The sequence below is a fragment of the Chiloscyllium plagiosum genome, unplaced genomic scaffold (genome assembly GCF_037043375.1).
Source record: "Chiloscyllium plagiosum isolate Xiang-an unplaced genomic scaffold, Cpla_swu_hap1 HiC_scaffold_3, whole genome shotgun sequence".
Taxonomy (NCBI): Eukaryota; Metazoa; Chordata; class Chondrichthyes; order Orectolobiformes; family Hemiscylliidae; genus Chiloscyllium; species Chiloscyllium plagiosum.
Genome location: NW_028270141.1, coordinates 111,991,736 through 112,010,086, shown reverse-complemented (window position 1 = coordinate 112,010,086; position 18,351 = coordinate 111,991,736). Strand labels below are relative to the sequence as shown.

At 37.9% G+C, this 18,351-nt stretch overlaps 1 protein-coding gene across 2 annotated transcripts in view; it reads left to right on the top strand.

The window, feature by feature from the left end:
- ascc3 (activating signal cointegrator 1 complex subunit 3) overlaps positions 1 to 18,351 on the top strand; it is a 544,034-nt gene that overhangs the window by 348,397 nt on the left and 177,286 nt on the right. For both annotated transcript variants that reach the window (XM_043687007.2, XM_043687008.2), the window contains exons 21-22: positions 3,960 to 4,185; positions 9,050 to 9,204. In XM_043687007.2, coding sequence (XP_043542942.2) covers positions 3,960 to 4,185; positions 9,050 to 9,204 — 381 coding nt within the window. The remainder of the gene's footprint in view (positions 1 to 3,959; positions 4,186 to 9,049; positions 9,205 to 18,351) is intronic.

Here is an 18,351-nt window from a genome sequence, read left to right as displayed (position 1 = left end):
TCTCGAAAGGGCATCAATGGACCATGTGGAGTCTTGTTTTTAATGACATTCAAAAATGTTTACAAGGATTCCATTAAACTGGCTTTTTTTAAATTTAACTCTAAATTTTTTTTCATTGCATTCAAGTTTCACCACCACCTAGCACGGGGCTGTGGATTATTGGTATTGTGACAAAAGCACTTTGCCTCCCATAATACCTCTCAGAGAGGTAGCACAAATGCGATGGAGTAATTTTCTGTGTTGTGCAGTTCTTTGGAACAACGAAGCTGAAATGGGGGAATGTTTTTTGAATAAGTTGTTGACAATGTAAGTTAAGAGCATTCAATTAATGCGAAATAAATGTGAAACTGTAGGAGTACTTTTCTTTTCTGCAAGATTGCATATCAAATATGCCTGAATTTCCATCTTAAAATTTCAATGTTATTGGAAGCTATAAAAGTCAGAAGTAATTGAACCCAGCCTTGAACATCTGGATAACTACCTAGAAAAGAATAACTTTATATGGATCACAAGGACCATGTACACAAGGACCATATCAAGTTCATATCTAAAAACTTATTATGTCTGTATTCTGAGCAAATTGCTACTATGGTAATTAGTGGAGCTCACATGCTGATAATTGGCACATACTAACTACATTGGATACCTTCAAATAACTTCTGCATTTGCAGCTTTTTAATTCTGATTTTAATTTAATTAAGCATGGTGCAATTTTGTTTTCTTTTCCCTGTGGGAAACTCATCAAGCCATAGCTACTTTATTACTTCCTCAGCTTTTTATAGTGTTATTTCGTTTCTGTCGAGAGAGTACTGCATTTTATCATGGACGTAAAGAAAGTTGAGCTCCTCTAGATTATTTTTCTGGTCTTTAAACTGCTAATAATATGAGAACAGCATGACATACCCCAACTTGCTAGGTGGCAGACCGCATTTTATTTGTTCCTATCACTTATGAGAGTTAGTTTGATAATGAGACAGAAATAATGTTATCTAACGTAAGGTGATATTTTTCAGAACTTCATTTGTGAGCTTTATGCTGAGCCTCCAATTTGTAGGCTGTAATGTGAGCATTGAAGTTGCAGGCTTGTTCCTTGTTTCCCAGCCAATTGTTGTGCCAGTGTTCCTGACTGTTAAAACAATCATTTATGTTGCCAAAAGAGTGAAGAATATTTAAGCTGAACATTGATCAAGTCTCTTGGCCCAGTAAATAATTATTTCACTTTACAAAAGAACATACAGTGGCTCAGTGGTTAGCACTGCTGCCTCTCAGTGCCAAGGACCCAGCCTTGATTCCAGCCTCAAGCGTGTCTGTGTGGAGTTTGCATGTTTTTCCAGTGTCTGCATGGATTATCTCTTGTGCTTCGTTTCCTCTGCCAGTCCAAAGATGTGCAGGTTAGGTGGATTGGCCATGCTGAATTGCCCCATAGCATCCAGGGATGTGCAGGTTAGGTGGATTGGCAGTGAGAAATGCAGGGTTACAGAGATAGGGTGGCTGTTCAGAGGGTTGGTGTGGACTTGATGTCCCAAATGGCGTGCTTCCGCACAGTAGGGCTTCTAGGATTTGCATAAAACTCCAAAATGATGCATGGATATGATCCACTCACGAAATTCAAATCTATTTCATGACAGCCTTCGAATCTATCACTTTTCTTTAGAAATGTTTCAAATTTGAACATTTTATTTACTTTTATCTGATCATTAATAGTAGCATTCGGTTGATTTGGGGATCTATTAATTTTTCTATATTTAATATCTTTCAAAAAGTAATTCAGTAATATATTTGCCTCTTACTGCTGATTGGCTAACATCTAATTTATGGGAGAGGATGCAATCTAGACTTGGAAAATGGGGGTGTTGCCCAAATTGATGCACAGCTCATAGACTCAACCACAGAGTCAAAGCTCCACATTTCAAGTGTGTCCATTCCCTGCAGTTTCCTTCCCCATCCTGTGCATCCTAAATCTTGCCTAATCGCATCATAATTGCCTCTTTCCCTGCAGTATATACCTATCCCTGTGCATTGCTATTGTAAACATAACTGGATTATGGTCACTATTGCCAAAGTGCTCACCTACCTCCAAATCTAACAACTGGCCAGGTTCATTCCCCAGTACCTCATCCAATGTGGCATCACCCCTTATTGGCCTGTCTACATACTGTGTCTGAAAACCCTCCTGCACACATTGAACAAAAACTGACCCATCTAAACTAGTTGAACGATAGTATTCCCAGTCCATATTGGGGAAGTTGAAGTCCCCATGACAACTACCCTCTTACTCTTGCTCCTATCGAGAATCATCTTCCTATCCTTTCCTCTACATCTCTGGAACAATGCAGAGGCCTGTAGAAAACTCCCAACAGGGTGACCTCCAGTGAAGTGGAAATTGTAGACACTGGCTATAATTTTTCCATCTTTCTTTAATTCAGTTGTGGTGCTAAAGAACTAGAGAATTGCAAATGTTACACCCTTATTCAAGATAAGCGCAGCAATTACAGGTCAGTCAGTTTATCTGTAGTGGTGAAGAAACTTCTAGAAACAAAATTAATAGTCAGATGGACAAATGTCGATTAATTCAGAAAAGTCAGCATGGATTTACTAAAGAAAGAATGTTTTAACTTTTTGCAGAGTTAACAGAGGATTGGTGAGGGCATCGCTGTTTGTAACGAATTTGTGATTTAACTGTATCATGCTACTAGTTCTCATCGTGACCAAGAATTGAACTGAATTTATTCATGAAGCGGGTCATGTAGTAAGAATCATTTCACTGCAGTTTAGGCTGTGTTGTGTTATGTTACTGCACACTCAGTATGTCTTTAAGAGACGTGCTCATGATGTAATCACTGTTCAAAAGCATGTTACCCAAGAGTATAAAGATCTCATATTCCACCTTGCCTCTGATCACTTGAAGCATAACACTGTACGGGAAATGTGGTCCTCAGTTCAGATGCTAGTTTGTGCGAGGAATGAAATGTTTGCACATTGAATTGGTTGTAATAAATGTTCTTTGAATTCTCTAATTCTGTGGTATCCATGCCCCGTTTGTTATGTTGTGGGGGATAACATGGGCATTGTCATGTCAGAGAATACACCTGTGTTGGAGGCAAACTCCCATCAGGCTACAGCCATATTCCAACCTCAACTAGCAAAGCACTATTTATGAAGCTAGAAATAGCAGATCCAAGAAATACAACTCACTGAAACCCACATGGCAGTCATTGACAAACTGAAAGAATGTTGCTTTGTCAGATGTACCAGGTTTTATATGAGATGATATATAAGGAAAATCCTGCCTTCCTTTTTAATGTATGTTAAATATTCTAGGACAGTTGTATAAGGGCTGAAGCAGACAGTTTGTAAGTTTGATGTCATTTATGACCCCACAATGATTGTTTGCACCATTTGAAATGCTGCTGACTGCTATTTCCATACATTTGCATAATATTTCACCTCAATTTATCTGCTGCTGAAATACTATTCATACCTTCATTAGCTCCAACCTCCCATGTTCTACACTGTCAAACTTGAATTCCTCAAAAATCTTTTTTGTATATTAACTTCTTCACTGTTACCCATGTTGCTTGCTGACTAGAGGACACTGAAGTTTGAAACACTGTGGTTGAATGAAATTTAAAATATGGTCCTTTGAATACAACTCATTCCACCAGCAGAGTTGCTGACCAGCAAAGAGTTTTGAGATTTGTAGATTTTCCTGAATGTCTGAACGCATGCAGAGTCTTTATTAAATGATGCTGAAATAGTGATTAGGGCTATCATCATAAAGTTTAATTTGTAATAATCTATGCCAATATGTGATAACATAAATTTACTGTGTAATACTATTAAAACTTACAGTTGATAAGCAGGGTACTTGGTTAAATTTGCAGTAAGAGTTTTTGCAGGTAAAGATTATTGATCAATTCCAGTTATTTAATTAGATTGTTTCCTTGCTATGTTTGCAGAATGCAGCCCGTATTGTACGAGCACTTTTTGAAATTGCCCTGAGAAGACGATGGCCTGCAATGACCTATCGATTATTGAATTTGTGCAAGATAATTGACAGGAGATTGTGGGGATGGTGTAATCCACTACGCCAGTTCTCAATTTTGCCAGGTCATGTGCTCGCAAAACTGGAGGAAAAGAAACTCACCATCGATAAGATGAAGGACATGCGCAAGGATGAAATAGGTAAGATAATCTTAAATTCTGGATCAATGGTGCTTGAAGAGCACAGCAGTTCAGGCAGCATCCGAGGAGCTTCAGCAAAATCGACGTTTCAGGCAAAAGCCCTTCATCAGGAATAATTTATTCCTGCTTTATTCCTGATGAAGGGCTTTTGCCCGAAACGTCGATTTTGCTGAAGCTCCTTGGATGCTGCCCGAACTGCTGTGCTCTTCCAGCACCATTGATCCAGAATCTGGTTTCCAGCATCTGCAGTCATTGTTTTTACCAAGATAATCTTAAATCTTCCTCTAACTTCTGAGAGAATTGGCAAACATCTAATGGTGCAGAACTTAATGGATTTGGAGGGCATGTAGGCCATTTGATTGGGCAGGAAGGTGCAGGTTGAGTACTCCACCATATCCCTGCAACTACTAGATTAAGTCATGGTTAATGGAATGCTAACTGTAGTATTGAAGGTTACAATATTAGGAATGTATTGGGTTAATTAGAAAACATCTAAAGTGGTCAATAGATGAAAAAATACCATGGGCAGTTTGGTGATGGGAAAAAGAAACAATCATTCAGTTGTTTGTATGAACAGTTCTGGATATAAAGAAAAAGAAAATATCTAAACCCCACAATTGAAGGGCTCTTGTAGTACAGTGGGAGTGGCTTTAAGCCTGGGTGCAAGTCCAACCTGGTCTCTGTGACCTAGTTAATCTGAACAGATAGTTTGAGGCTGTTGTGGCACAGTGGCAGTGTCCCTGCCAGAAGGCCAAGTTAAAGTCCTACCTGCCATGGATGTGTTGGTATAAGATATCTGAACATCTGTACATAAAAGGAGAGGCCAGCTAGAAGGACAGGGAGAGTATATTTCAATGGGGAAGCAAACTGTTTGTGAAGAAATGAAGAAGCTGTTCCAAAGTATCTCTTTATGTGTTTCACAAATAATGTAAAAGTCTGTTATAGACCACAGCAAAACTGTTTTCAATGATACTTTCTTTCCCTGTCCCATGATGCTGCATCACTGAAGTGCTGTTTTTTATAAGTGCCTTGCCGACACACAGGTTATGTAATTTGTGTAACAAACTGGTATCTTTACAGCAATTGGTAAGTTTATGGTTATAAAAATGGTAAATGGTTTTTCTAAAGCTCAGAATTTATTAGGTGTCAGCTGAATTAAAAGGGGAAAATTCAAACTTTATAAACAGGTCAAATTGAATATAAAAGAAATCTCTTTTTACATTTGAGAATGTGAAAGTATAATGGCCTGCTTTCAAACACAGATACACAGACACACAAACATACTACTTGATGACTTGATATAATTAGTTGATACTTAGTGCCTTTGGTTGCATTGTTTTTCAACATATCCCTATTCATAATTTTTATGTAATTCTGTAGATAAGGTTTTGTTTGCTTGCAGAATTAGAATTTGTTTTTAATTGCAGTTAAGTTAAATGCAATTAGGTTGCCAGACTGCCATGCCATTTTGAGTTAATTGGCCTTGGTGGAGCATATAAGTCTAACATCACAAACAAAATTTATGATGTCAAGTACAGTTTTATGCAAAGTTTCAGGTTGTTGTAAGTTGAAGTAATTGTTCTTTACTGATTTGAGAAATGAATAAGATGCATTGAATCCTCAATGTTGCTTTTGGAGTTAGATTTGAATACATATTACATATTAACCCAGTATGGCTAACCACTCAAAAAAGGCTGTTGAAATTTTAATTTTGTTTCTTCAGAAGGACTGAAATGTTTAATTTCTAACTTTGTTTCATTATTTCTACTTTTTACCTAAGATTTTGCCCCTAGGTATCTTTGTACCTAAGATGACATTGGGAATGGCAACATGGTACAATTTTCACTGTACTCATGTACCTCTGTATTTGATTGCACATGATATATTCTAATTCTAATGTGTAAACATATTTAATGACAATGACACAACAAGGCAGATGGATTATTCATTTGACTGCAGGTTTTCTTTGTGGTTTCTTTCACAACACTATTGACTGGTGTGTGATATAAAGTGCAAAAAGAGAGTTAAAAGACACAACTTTTGATATGTGTAGAAATGTTATTGTTAGCTGGAAGCATGGAGTTTTTGCAACTCAGGGAGAGGTTATTTGTTTTGTGAAGGATTGTTGCAACTTAATCCCACACATCATTTTTTTTCTCATAATATTGAGAATTGTTCAGTTTTTGATTTCAGTTTGAATTATCTTTCAAAATTTCCTTGAACTCTACATCCACCATTTCAGATCAGACGAGAATGGTGGTCTAGCAGTAATGTCACTAAACTAGCCACACTCAGGCCCAGGCTAACGCTCTTGGGAAGAGTTCAAAACCCACCACATCAGCTGGTGGAATTTAAACTCAACTAAAAAAATCTGGAAAAGAAAGTCATCCTCCGTAATGGTGACCATGAAGCCATCATCTGTTTCTGAAAATATCGTCTTGTTCACTGATGTCCTTCAGGGAAGAAAATCTGCTATCCTTACCCAGCCTTGACTGCAAAAGAGTCCAGATCTGCAGTGATGCAATTCACTCTTAATTGCTACTTGATAGGCCTCAGCAAATCACTCCATTCAAGGTCATTTAGTGATTGGGCAGCAAATAGTGGCAAAATAAAGAGATTTTATTGAAATACGTAAAATTCTGAAGGTTTGGATACTTAAAGCATGTTTCCCATTGTGGGAGAGACTAGAACCATGGGCACAGAATTTAAAAGTAAGGGTCTCTATTTAAGACAGAAATTAGGTTTTCTTTGAGGGTTGAGTGTTTTTGGAGCTCTCTTCGGAGTATATTGGAAGCAGCATTATTAAATACTTTTATGGCAGAAGTAAATAGGGTTCTTGACTAACAAGGAAGTTGATGGTTATTGGCGATAGGTAAGAATGTGGATTTGTGGCCACTATCAAATTAACCATGACCTTGTTAAATAGAAGACAAGGATAAAGGAGCCCACATAACCTACTCTAGTTCTGTGTTTGTCTGGATTTTAGACTTGAAGAATCTTCTATGTATGATAAAACATCCTCTCTACCCTCTGACTCACATGACAATTAATTTCAATCTATGAATTCTGACTATTCTGACCCAGATGTTGAAACTAATCTTGAAAACCTCTGTTAAAATTCTTAGTTTCTCCAATCTCTCCACATAACAGCAGTCCTAAATCCTTGGCAATGTCCTGCAAACCTCTTCTTTAAACTTTCCAAGACTATGACATTTGAATTGTGGTGCACAGGATCATACATAATTCAAGACAGCCAGTGTTTTGTGAAAAAAAAGATTTCCGTGCTTTTTTTTTATCATTCAGGATGTGGCTGTCTCTGGTTAGGCCATCATTTATTATACATCCCCAATTACCAAAGAGTAAACCACATCTCAGTGGATTTGGATCAAGAGTGGACCAGAACATTTTAAGGACACCAGATTTCCCCCCCAAATGATATTAATGTGCCAAGTGGGTTTTATGACAAGCGTCAGTGGTTACGTAGTTGCCATTACATTAGCTATTAATTTTAGATTTTTTTTGTTGAATTCATATTTCACCCTTTGCCATGATGACGTTCCAAACCATTTTACCAGAACATTGTCCCGAGATTTCTGGATTAATGGTCTAATGACGTTACCACTACACCAGAGCCTCCCCAATTATTCTGATTTTCACCTTCAAGGTAATCTTAGCTAATAAAGATGTTCACAAGCAGAAAACTCAGATTGGTGAGTGTTCCTACCATGAAGACACGTGATGGTTACCAGAGGCAGGAAAAGGACAAATAAGGGTAAATTTGCTGGAATTTCATAGAATTCCTACAATGTAGAAGCAAGGCTTTCGGCTCATCGAGTCTTCAACGATTGTCCAAAGAGCAGACCCACCTTCCCTGGCTAACGCACCTCGCTTGCATATCCCTTGACACTATGGGAAATTTTGTATTGCCAATCCACCTAACCTGTGCATCTTTGGACTGTGGGAGGAAACTGGAGCCATCCAGAGGAAATCTACACAGACACTGGGAGAATGTGCAAATCCCTCACAGACAGTCACCCAAGGCTGGAATCGGGCCTGGTGCAGTGAGGCAGCAGTGTTAACTATTGAACCATTGTGCCGCCCCTAAATTACTCACTAACGTTTAATTTCGAATAAATTTAAATCTAAAATGTGGTTAAAATAGTTTTAAAATGCTGATTGAAATAAGAGTGATAAAGAGGAACATAAAGTTTGAAGATATGAAATTTAGTTTTTATATTATAAACACTACTATGATAGTGTTTGTTTTAGGGCCACAGTGTGCAAGCTGAGAACTTGATAAAGCCTTAAACCTGTTGGCGGTCTAGGAAGTATGTGAACATGTGTCTAATATGATTGAGAAATACATGGACATTTCAAAACAATGAGGTTTTAGTGGATACCAGATGCTTTTAGCTTCATTCCTGAGTTTATTTTTGTAGTGGTATGTGTCTATTTGCCTCCATTTTTACAAGTAGTAGTTTGTTTATTTTTAATGGAAGTATATTAAGGCTGGATTTATTTGTCTCCAATCCTCCAGCTAAGCAAATACTTTATGGTCCAAGAATTTATATGAAAATTTCAGAATAAGAGTTGTCTTGGGCAGGAGGAAATTGTTTTGTCTTTAGAAGGAGACCTATTCATTTTTTTTAATGCATACCGACTAAGGTGGCAGACTTACTATTTTTAAATATGACCAGGAATAAGTCACATTTGAAAAAACAGTTTGCTAAATAATATTAGAAGGCAGACCACGGGAAAATTTAATTTGCATTAAAGAAAGTTATTTCCATTTGATTGTAGACATCTGTCTATTGTTTGTTAAATTGTATACATTTGTTTTTCCAAATTTTATTTTATTGTCTAGGCCACATGTTACATCATGTGAATATTGGTTTAAAAGTGAAGCAATGTGTTCATGAAATTCCTTCTGTAGCTCTGGAAGCGAGCATCCAGCCTATCACACGCACTGTCCTTCGGGTCCGACTGACCATTACTCCTGACTTCAAATGGCATGATCAGGTAAATATAAAATCCATGATGATGGCAAGACAAGCAAAGGTTTCATAACTGATTATTACAGCTCACATTTAGTCAACTGCAATATTTGCATATACTTAAGAAAAAGTTGTTTTTAGATAGGGATTTGTAAAAGAAAGATTGCAAAATAATGGAGGTACATACTATGAATTTTGAGCCACATGTTTGAATGTACTGTTAAGCCATAAAGTAGAAGCTTCTGCTTTGAAGGACTTTTATTCAAATTTACTCATTTTTGAAGTTTTAATTAGGTGTTGGCTTTCTTTGAGTGGACAGGGTAAGTTTTTGCAAGCATTATGCTCTTGTAAGTTACTCACTTTTATTAATCTCACAGCTAGAGGGAGCTGAGGCATTTAGTCTGAAAAGAAAAAACACTTTGTTCTTGATAACAGCAAGTTGTATTTAATACTGTACATGCAAGATAACAAAAAGCCCAAATGACTTTGAAAAGGAGATCAGGCATAAGTCAAATGGGGAATTATGAAGGCTCGACAAAGGTTTCATTGAATAATAGGTGTCACAGCCTGCGAACCTGCAAAATATACAGTTTATCCCTGTTCTCTGTTTCCTGTCTTTTAACCAATTTTCTATCGAAATTAGTGTATTATTCCCAAATTCAGCAGCCTTTACCTGAGAAATGAATATTTTTTGTGGCACTTTATCAAATGTCTTTTGGAAATCCACATATTGCATCTAGTGGCTCTGTTTTACCTATCCAAGAAGTACCATCCTCAAAATTTCTCATAAATTTGTCAAGCATAATTTCTCTTTCATGAGACCATATTGACTATATCTGATTTTACTATGACTTTCGCAGCACATTATTAAAGCTTCCTTAAAATTAGATTCACTTTTTTAAAACATCTGACGTCAAGCTAATATGCCTTAGTTCCCTGTTCCTCCTTTCTGAAAGATATATTGAGAGTTAAATAATTACACATATATTTGGTTTATCCTTCCTTTGAAACTATGTAGTCTACAATATATACATGCTTTTTTAAAAAATAATTTTTGGCATAAAAACCTAAAAAGTTTAAAATTTGAACACTATTAAAAGGTGTGCTTAATTTTTGTAAATCCAGCATGGGGGTCAGTTCCCTTGAACTCAAGCAACAGTTAAAACTGTAGCAGTGTGTAAACATTAACTTTGTGATAGACCTTATGACACTCTGTAGATCAGTTATAGGGGTGCTATTTGCACCTCAACAGAAATTAATGCAATTTAACCTGAACTAGTTTGCTTTTCCTATGCCTTAATAAGCAATTTAAAACACAGTTGAGATTTCAGAAATGTTACCGTGAATTCAGTGTTACACTCATTTTTGACAGTGCTGTCTGAGTACAATAGTATTATGATGCATAAAATTCCACTGGGTATTCATCCAAAGTGCTCCCTTAGAAAAGTATCCCAACTGTTTTATATATTCAGGATATGTTGCTTACATGTTAAAAATCTTTGCTGCTTTTCCACTGTTTGAGGAGGTGTCGTGAAATACTTGATAGAAATAAGTCGTCAAAATATAATAAAGTGTTTCATGTGATAAATGTCACTTTATTTTCTGGAACAGAAGCATTCTCCATATGGTCTATGTACATTTAGATAAAGAACTTTGACGTGATTTTCAATTGACAATTGAAATAGCAAATTTGCAAAATTAGGCCATAAATTGGAAATAAGACTTTCAGCACTCTTATTTTGATTTTCACACCCGGCTTGTTATTAATGAAGCTTTAAGTTAAGCAACAGGCTCTTGCATAATTTATCTTTAATTTCATTGTATGCTATAAAAGACCATTGGTAGACTGCTGGACCACTTCTAATAGATAAATACTTGTCTTAATGTTTACTGGTGCATTAAAGTTGTATTTATGTTATCTTCCACAGTTCCCTGTTTGAGTGTTTAGTAACTTTTAATACGTGCAGCTATGTTTAGGTTTATGTCCTTATGGAACTGACAGTGTAACAAGGCAAGATCTTTGGATCATATGATAATAAATTAGCTAGTCTCGTACTATTTGGATTTTGTGATGGGTACATTGTATCACAGTGTGAACATTGTCTAAAAACTACCTAAATAAATAATTAGACCTCAAGGGCTTTAATAGTTTAATGTTGGAGAAGTCAGAACCATTTAATTAATATTAAAAGTTAAATGGGAGGAAATCAGAATTTATGCTGGAAGCTCATTTGTGAGTAATCTCAATGTAAATCACAAGAAGGTCGAGTCAATAATATTCAGTTCTGCCCATAGATCATCATATTCCACAGATTCAAGCACGAGAGCAGTCAGTTTCATATAACTGCAGAATTGTACTGAAAGTTTGAGAGCTTTGAGATGGATGCTGCTCTTGATCTGGTTGCTGACTAAATGTGAAAGTTTTCTTTCTCTTTATGGAGAGAGAGCTCACTTTTAGGTCTGGTATTTCCTAGATAGCCTGAAATCATACTTCGTGTAACAGTGTAGCCCCAGAGCACTGAGTTAGCAATCATGACCTTTGTCAGAGGATAGGTGTGTAATGTTATGTAAAATTGAAAAGTTACCTCTCTGTTCAGGGTTTTATTTGGGTACCTGCATTGTAAATAACTGCTGGATGAAGAAGGGGATGGTGTTACCATCTCTCGTTTATTTGGGTTCAGAATATACACAATTAAACTTGTGAACTTCACCATGAAAGAAAAATGTGCATATTGTGCAGATGCAGCTGTACTGATGAATTGAGATTTGTAGTTAAAACAGGTCATCAAAGCTAAATTTAAAGGAAAGAGTTTTTACAAAAAAAAATCCAATCTCCAAGTCAGAAATTCCTGCATTTGAAAATAAGGTCAGTAGCCGATAGCACCTCTTCAAAGTATAGGTGATTGCAGTTAACACCTTCAAAAATTCACAATTAACATCATTTCAAGTGCTCACTTTTGAGTCATAAACTGCTCATCCCTTTCACCCATTCAATAAAGTTGTAAGTTAGAAAAGGCTTAACATAATGTTGTGTTGAGCACTGGTACCAGATAACTTTTAAGGAAAAGGTGGCACAGCATTTGTCATTTACTAGAATGTTTTTCTTGTTCAACGTTGCTTCTTTCCAGCCATGCTCCTCCCTTGAGGTCATTTCTGCCTGTAGGCTTCGTTACTGCAGTATATGTCACAGGCAAGCATGGGGAGTGCTAAAATAATATTAATATTATGAATGTCAATTGGAATGGTGCATTGCTGCAGAAATGTCCCAGCTCAAAATAAACTGGAAAAAATATAATATAATTTGTATTTTTGAGATAGGAGTGTATTGAGGCTGAATTTTCTCAATCAGCTAATTTTGGGGATTTTCTTGTGCAGTGCTTTCTCTGCCAGCTCTCGCGAGTTATCTCATAAAATTCTCAACTGCCAACCTGATTATACATGCAGCAAGTTGCTATCTCACATTGTCTTTGGCTCACTAGTAGCAAAGTGCTTGCCACTGCTGAGACCTTCTGAGATTTCTGGTGCCGGTGCCATATTTAAAGTCCAGCTGTGAAAGAGATCAAATGCTACAAGCCAGGGCTAACCCTTTACAATAGACTCTCCGACTGACTTGGAAAATCAGTCCTGACTGATGAATGACAAGGTTTCTAAACTGTCTTACTGTGAATTTCTGGACTGCTTGCACGAGACCTGCAAGACAGACCATCGCCTAGTCTCCTGAAGAAGGGCTTATGCCCGAAACATCGATTCTCCTGCTCCTCGGACGCTGCCTGGCCTGCTGTGTTTTTCCAGCGCCACATTTTTCAACTCTGGTCTCCAGCATCTGCACTCCTCACTTTTTCCCATCGCCTAGTCTCAGACTATAATGGTGGAACCCCTGAACCTAAATGGCCCTAGTGGCTGCCAAACCAAACCCACAGACAGATATCAGACAATGCCCTTGAACTGACTGGCAGGACCCCTAAATGACAACAGTCCCTTGACTTGACTGAGCATTTTTTCCCTCAGACATTGAGTTATGGCAATTTAGTTGGAGCTTATTCTGTATGTTTGCCATTTAAGCTGCTGGAACTTGATATAGGTATGACACTTTCATTGCATGGGGCCATGCAAAAACAAGTCCACCTCCTTGAGCATTCGTCGCTAGCAAACATGATGTGCTGCCTGACTTTGTGTCTGTGGTAAAAGTCAGGGCAAGACAGAGTGTGAATTTAAGCTGAGTGACCAGCAAGCATCCAAGCTAAAAGCCGAGACCCCTATTCTTACATGTGAGATGGGATCCAGTCCCTGCATGCACTGTCACCTGTCTATGGAATTATAATGTAAGGTGTTGGTGAGCTTGAAGTGGTGAACTATTATAAGGGATGTGTGGTAATGATGTGGTGAGGTTGATGCATTTCTAATGCCAATGTCTGTGAACAAAGGATGCAGGTAGTTGCTGCCCATGCAATGTACCCTGAGATGTTGGGAAATGCTGGCCTAAGTGGATGACTGGAGAAACTTGGTGAGCTGGCAAATTGAGACTTTCATATTAGGAATTGTGGAGTTTCACCCCAATACCTGAGATGAGTTGTTAGTAAATTGTTATGATTCATTATGACAGCAGCATGCTGGAAATCCAAGCCCTACTATTCCAAGTCATCACAAAGTTAAGGTTTTTTTAAAGTTCACAAAGTTCCCTAATTTGCCTGACTTCTGCACCCAGATTGATAGAAACGTGGAGCAGTTTTCTGTTTGGAACTAGAATCGCTATTTATTACAAGTATTAAACCAACTACAGATAAATAATTGTAAAGCCTGTGCATATAGTATTACTAATAAAGAGACACTAATCATGTTATAAATTCCTTCCTACACACACATACTCACCCTCTTTCTCTCTAACACACTCTCTCATGCGTGCACACACACAGTCTCTCATGCACAGACCCTCTCAAGAACACACAACCTGACAGGATAAATAAGTTGTAGACCAAGGGGAAAGCTAGAAAGATAGTTTGGTAATCTTTGTCTCCAGACACTAATGTTGAGGTGATCCTTATTACTTTTCTGCTGTCAAGTGCATTGCTGCAAAGTCTTTCTCCAGTTTCTTCCACTGATTGGTGGAAGATGCAACTCGGCAAAAGTGAGGACTGCTGATGCAGGAAACCAGTGTCTAGATTAGAGTGGTGCTGGAAAAGCACAGCAGGTCAGGCAGCATCCGAGGAGCAGGTAAATCGACGTTTCGGGCAAAGCCCTTTGGGCTTTTGCCCGAAACATCGATTTTCCTGCTCCTCGGATACTGCCTGACCTGCTGTGCTTTTCCAGCACCACTCTAATCTAGACACTGGTGGAAGATGCAAGGTGACTGGAACAGTTACAAAATGTTCCTGACTTAAGTTGAAAGTCACAGCATGCAAGAACATTTGCAGGAAAGATAAGCTTTTTTTTCAGGTTTACAATGAGTTTTGATTGCAGAAAATAGAGAGATTGCATCTGAGCTGGGGAAGAACAGAATACTTCTCTATCTCTAACTTATTCCCAGCTCCAAGCTGTTCAGTTACCTGAAAGCCAATCACATAGTTGTTGGCAGAGCAAAAGGATGATGTCTGGTCGCTAATCCAGAGACCATTCAAACTCTTGGTGCCAGCAAATGCTGCATCAATAAACCCTCTCTGTTCCAAATCATCTATAATCCAAACTGCAATTGCTGCTTGTTCAAACAGTTGTTTACATGGTATTTGGCACGGCTGGCAGGTTACCTTGTCTTTCAAAACTGCAGCCACCCTTTCAAAAACTGCTTTTTGAAACAACATTCCTATTGTTTTCTCATTTTAAAAAAATACAGAATAAAACCATGGACTTCCCTCAGCATGCAATAGGCACCTAGTAGCGCGATTCTCATATAGACAATAAACCCAACAAGAGTTTCATTTTTTCATTCTCACCGTAATTTCCTAACAATCTGAACATTACCCACACATTTCAGGCACGGGGAAAGTTCCACCCAAAATGGTGGCAATGCATGTTCTTTGTTCAAAAAAATCATTTACAGACCATTGTAATAAGCAATTGTACTGGTCTTCAGGGATAAAAAAGAAACAAACAAAAGGATAAAATGCTGTAGCAACTCAGCAGGTCTAGCAGCATATATGGAGAGAGAAGCAGAGTTAATATTTGAGTCTAATTCGACTGTTCTTCAGAACTGTGTGGAAAAGCTTTGGAAATACAACATCTAGAAATTGGTGGGAGAAAAATTTTTAAAAGCACAGGGAAATGGTTAGATTTGACTTCAATCAGGAAACAGAATAACCAAGATTAGTAAAGCTATTTGAAAGACTTAAAATTGCTTCGGGCTCAAATAATAAAGAAGAACTGAAACACGGAACTTACTGGTGTATTTCAGCTGATGTAAGACATTTTGTGCTCTTTTCAATTACTCAAGGTTGACAGGATGAGGTCAGTTTGAAAACAGGTTTCATAAATTGTTAATCTCAATTTAAATATTGTTAAATTTGATCAGAAGAAATAAGCAGAAACTTCATCAATGGTCAATTCTGTAAAACTCTTGTACTGTTTGTCCCTCTATTGTTTTACATTACGTGAGAACGGTGGGGATAAGAGATTGAAGAACGATGTAAATTTACCATTGGTAAAATAATCACTCAAATCTCATAGCAATTAGTAATTCACCCACAAATAGTAGGAGGACCAAATATCAAGCAATATAAAATGGAGGTTGAGACAACAGGAAATTACAACAACATGGTAAACATAAAGTATATTTGTAACCATGACTACAGTTGTTCAAGAAGGCAGCTCACTACCACCTCCTCAAGGGCAACTATGGACCAGCAGTAAATGCTGGCGAGCCAATGATGCCCACATGTGAATAAAAGAGGTAACCATGGTGATCAAAAAGGAATGAAGACACAGGAGATACAAAAGCCTTATTGATGTGAGAACTGATTTGTATATGTTTAATATTACATATTTACTTCTATATTCCTTCCCTTAATAATAAAACCTAGAATCAAACATTCTTTGTTCATTTGTTTTTCTGTTATGGTAAACAATGCCGTGGACCAGAGGACCATTCCATAAAGTGTCACACCCAAATTTGGGGAGCCCTGGATGGACACAATATGTACACAATTCCCTTTGCTTTGGCATCTTCTTTAGAATTTTCTTTTTTATTTAAATTTTCTTTCTCCCAAAGTTAATCATCAAATGTCCAGTGATATCTCCATTGTCATTGGACATTCTACTACAATAGAACTACTGCTGAATTCTCCCAAACTGTAATCATTAGTATTACCATCCTGTTATTCACAGATTATTATAACCACACAATAACTCCGACACCCATCTGCAACTTCCCTTACAAATTTGACCCTCTAATCTTTTCTGCTGGTCAATGGCCCTATTAGAACTAGTCTTTGGCCTCATGAACTGAAACTTCTTTCCCAAGTCCTTCTGTCATTCCAGTTTTGAGTCTCTTCTGAAAAGAGACACATTTTTGAATAACCTTTTAGTCATTTAGCAGCAAAATAATCTTATTTTTATTGTAAATCTGACATACACGTTGGCCTTTCTGGATTTGTTTCTGTGTATGTGTGTGTGTGAGAGAGAAGGATGGGTTGCAGAGAAAGGGGAATTGTAAGAGTTGCACAGAGAAAGTTAATGAAAAGAGATAAAGAATGGCATGCCAGAATTAAGAATAAGTAGGATAGGTGTAATTTTAAATTAGAGTGGTGCTGGAAAAACCCTCGTCGAGTTTCCTGCTCCTCGGATGCTGCCTGGCTTTTCCAGCACCACTGTGATCTAAACTCTGGTGTCCTGCATCTGCAGTCCTCACTTTTGCCTAGCTATTATAAATTACTTTGTATGGCACTGAAGTGCTTGAATCAACGTGAATAAGTTGAAGGAGGGCAATCTGTTTGCTAGTGGGAGTCATCCCTAGTACAATAGAGAACGGTTATGATTGTTGGAGGTCAATCGTCTCAGCTCTAGGATCTGACTGCAGGAGTTCCTCAGGGTAGTACCTTTGGCCCAGCCATCTTCAATTGCTTCGATGACCTCCCCTGCATTTTAAGATCAGAAGAAAGGATGTATGTTGATGATTACACATTCACAAATTCCTCAAAAACTGAATTATTCCTATCTTTATGCAATAAGACCTGGTAAATGTCCAGGCTTGGGCAGATGGGTGGAAAGTAATATATATGCTATACAGATATCAGGCAATGACCAGAGAATCTAACTACCACCCCTTGATTTTCGATGTCATCGCCATCAATGAATCCTCCATTCTCAATGTCCTGGAAATTTAACATTGATCAGAAACTGAACTGTGCCAGTAATGTGTACTCTGGGCACATGAGTAGGTCAGAGACTAGGCATTCAGCCATGAGTCACTCACCTCTTGTTTACAAGATCTGTTTCAGAATGGAATATATTCCATTTAACCTGGATAGTTGCAGTCCGAACAACACTTGAAATTTGACACCATCCAGAACAAAACAGCCTACTTGATTGGAACCTTAACCACCATCTTCAGCATTCATTTCCTTCACCACTAATGTACAGTACCCTAAGTATGAGTCACCAACAAGATGCACTGTAGCAACTCACCAAGACTCCTTTGATCTTCCAAATCTGAAAGTTCTGCTATCTACAAGGGCAGCAAATACATGAGAATACTTCCATCTGCAAGTTCTCTCCCAAGACACATACTGCCCTGACTTGGAACAATATTGCTCCATATTGAACTGAGTCAACATCCTGGAGCTCCCTTTCTAACAACAATCTGCGTGTCTCTACATCCTCCCAAAATGCAGCACCTCGATAAGGCATCTCACTGCCACCTCCTCCAAGGCAATTAAAGATTGGTGATAGTTATTGGCCGAACCAGTGATGCCTACATCTCATGAATAAATAAAAATTACCCCAAACTGCAGTGTGCAAGCTTCCTAGCATACAGGCCCCTCATTGGACCCTGAAGCCATTGTCTCTGACTATCCCCAGGACTGCTGCAGAGAACCTCTTCCACAAATCTGACAGCATCCCTATACTGCAGCAGACTTCAGCATCCCAAAATGCAGGCATCCCAATCAAAAAGCCCTGAATTGAGGCTTGAAATATTTAAATCAGCTGCCCACCACTCCAACTTACAACTTGCTAATTTTTTTTA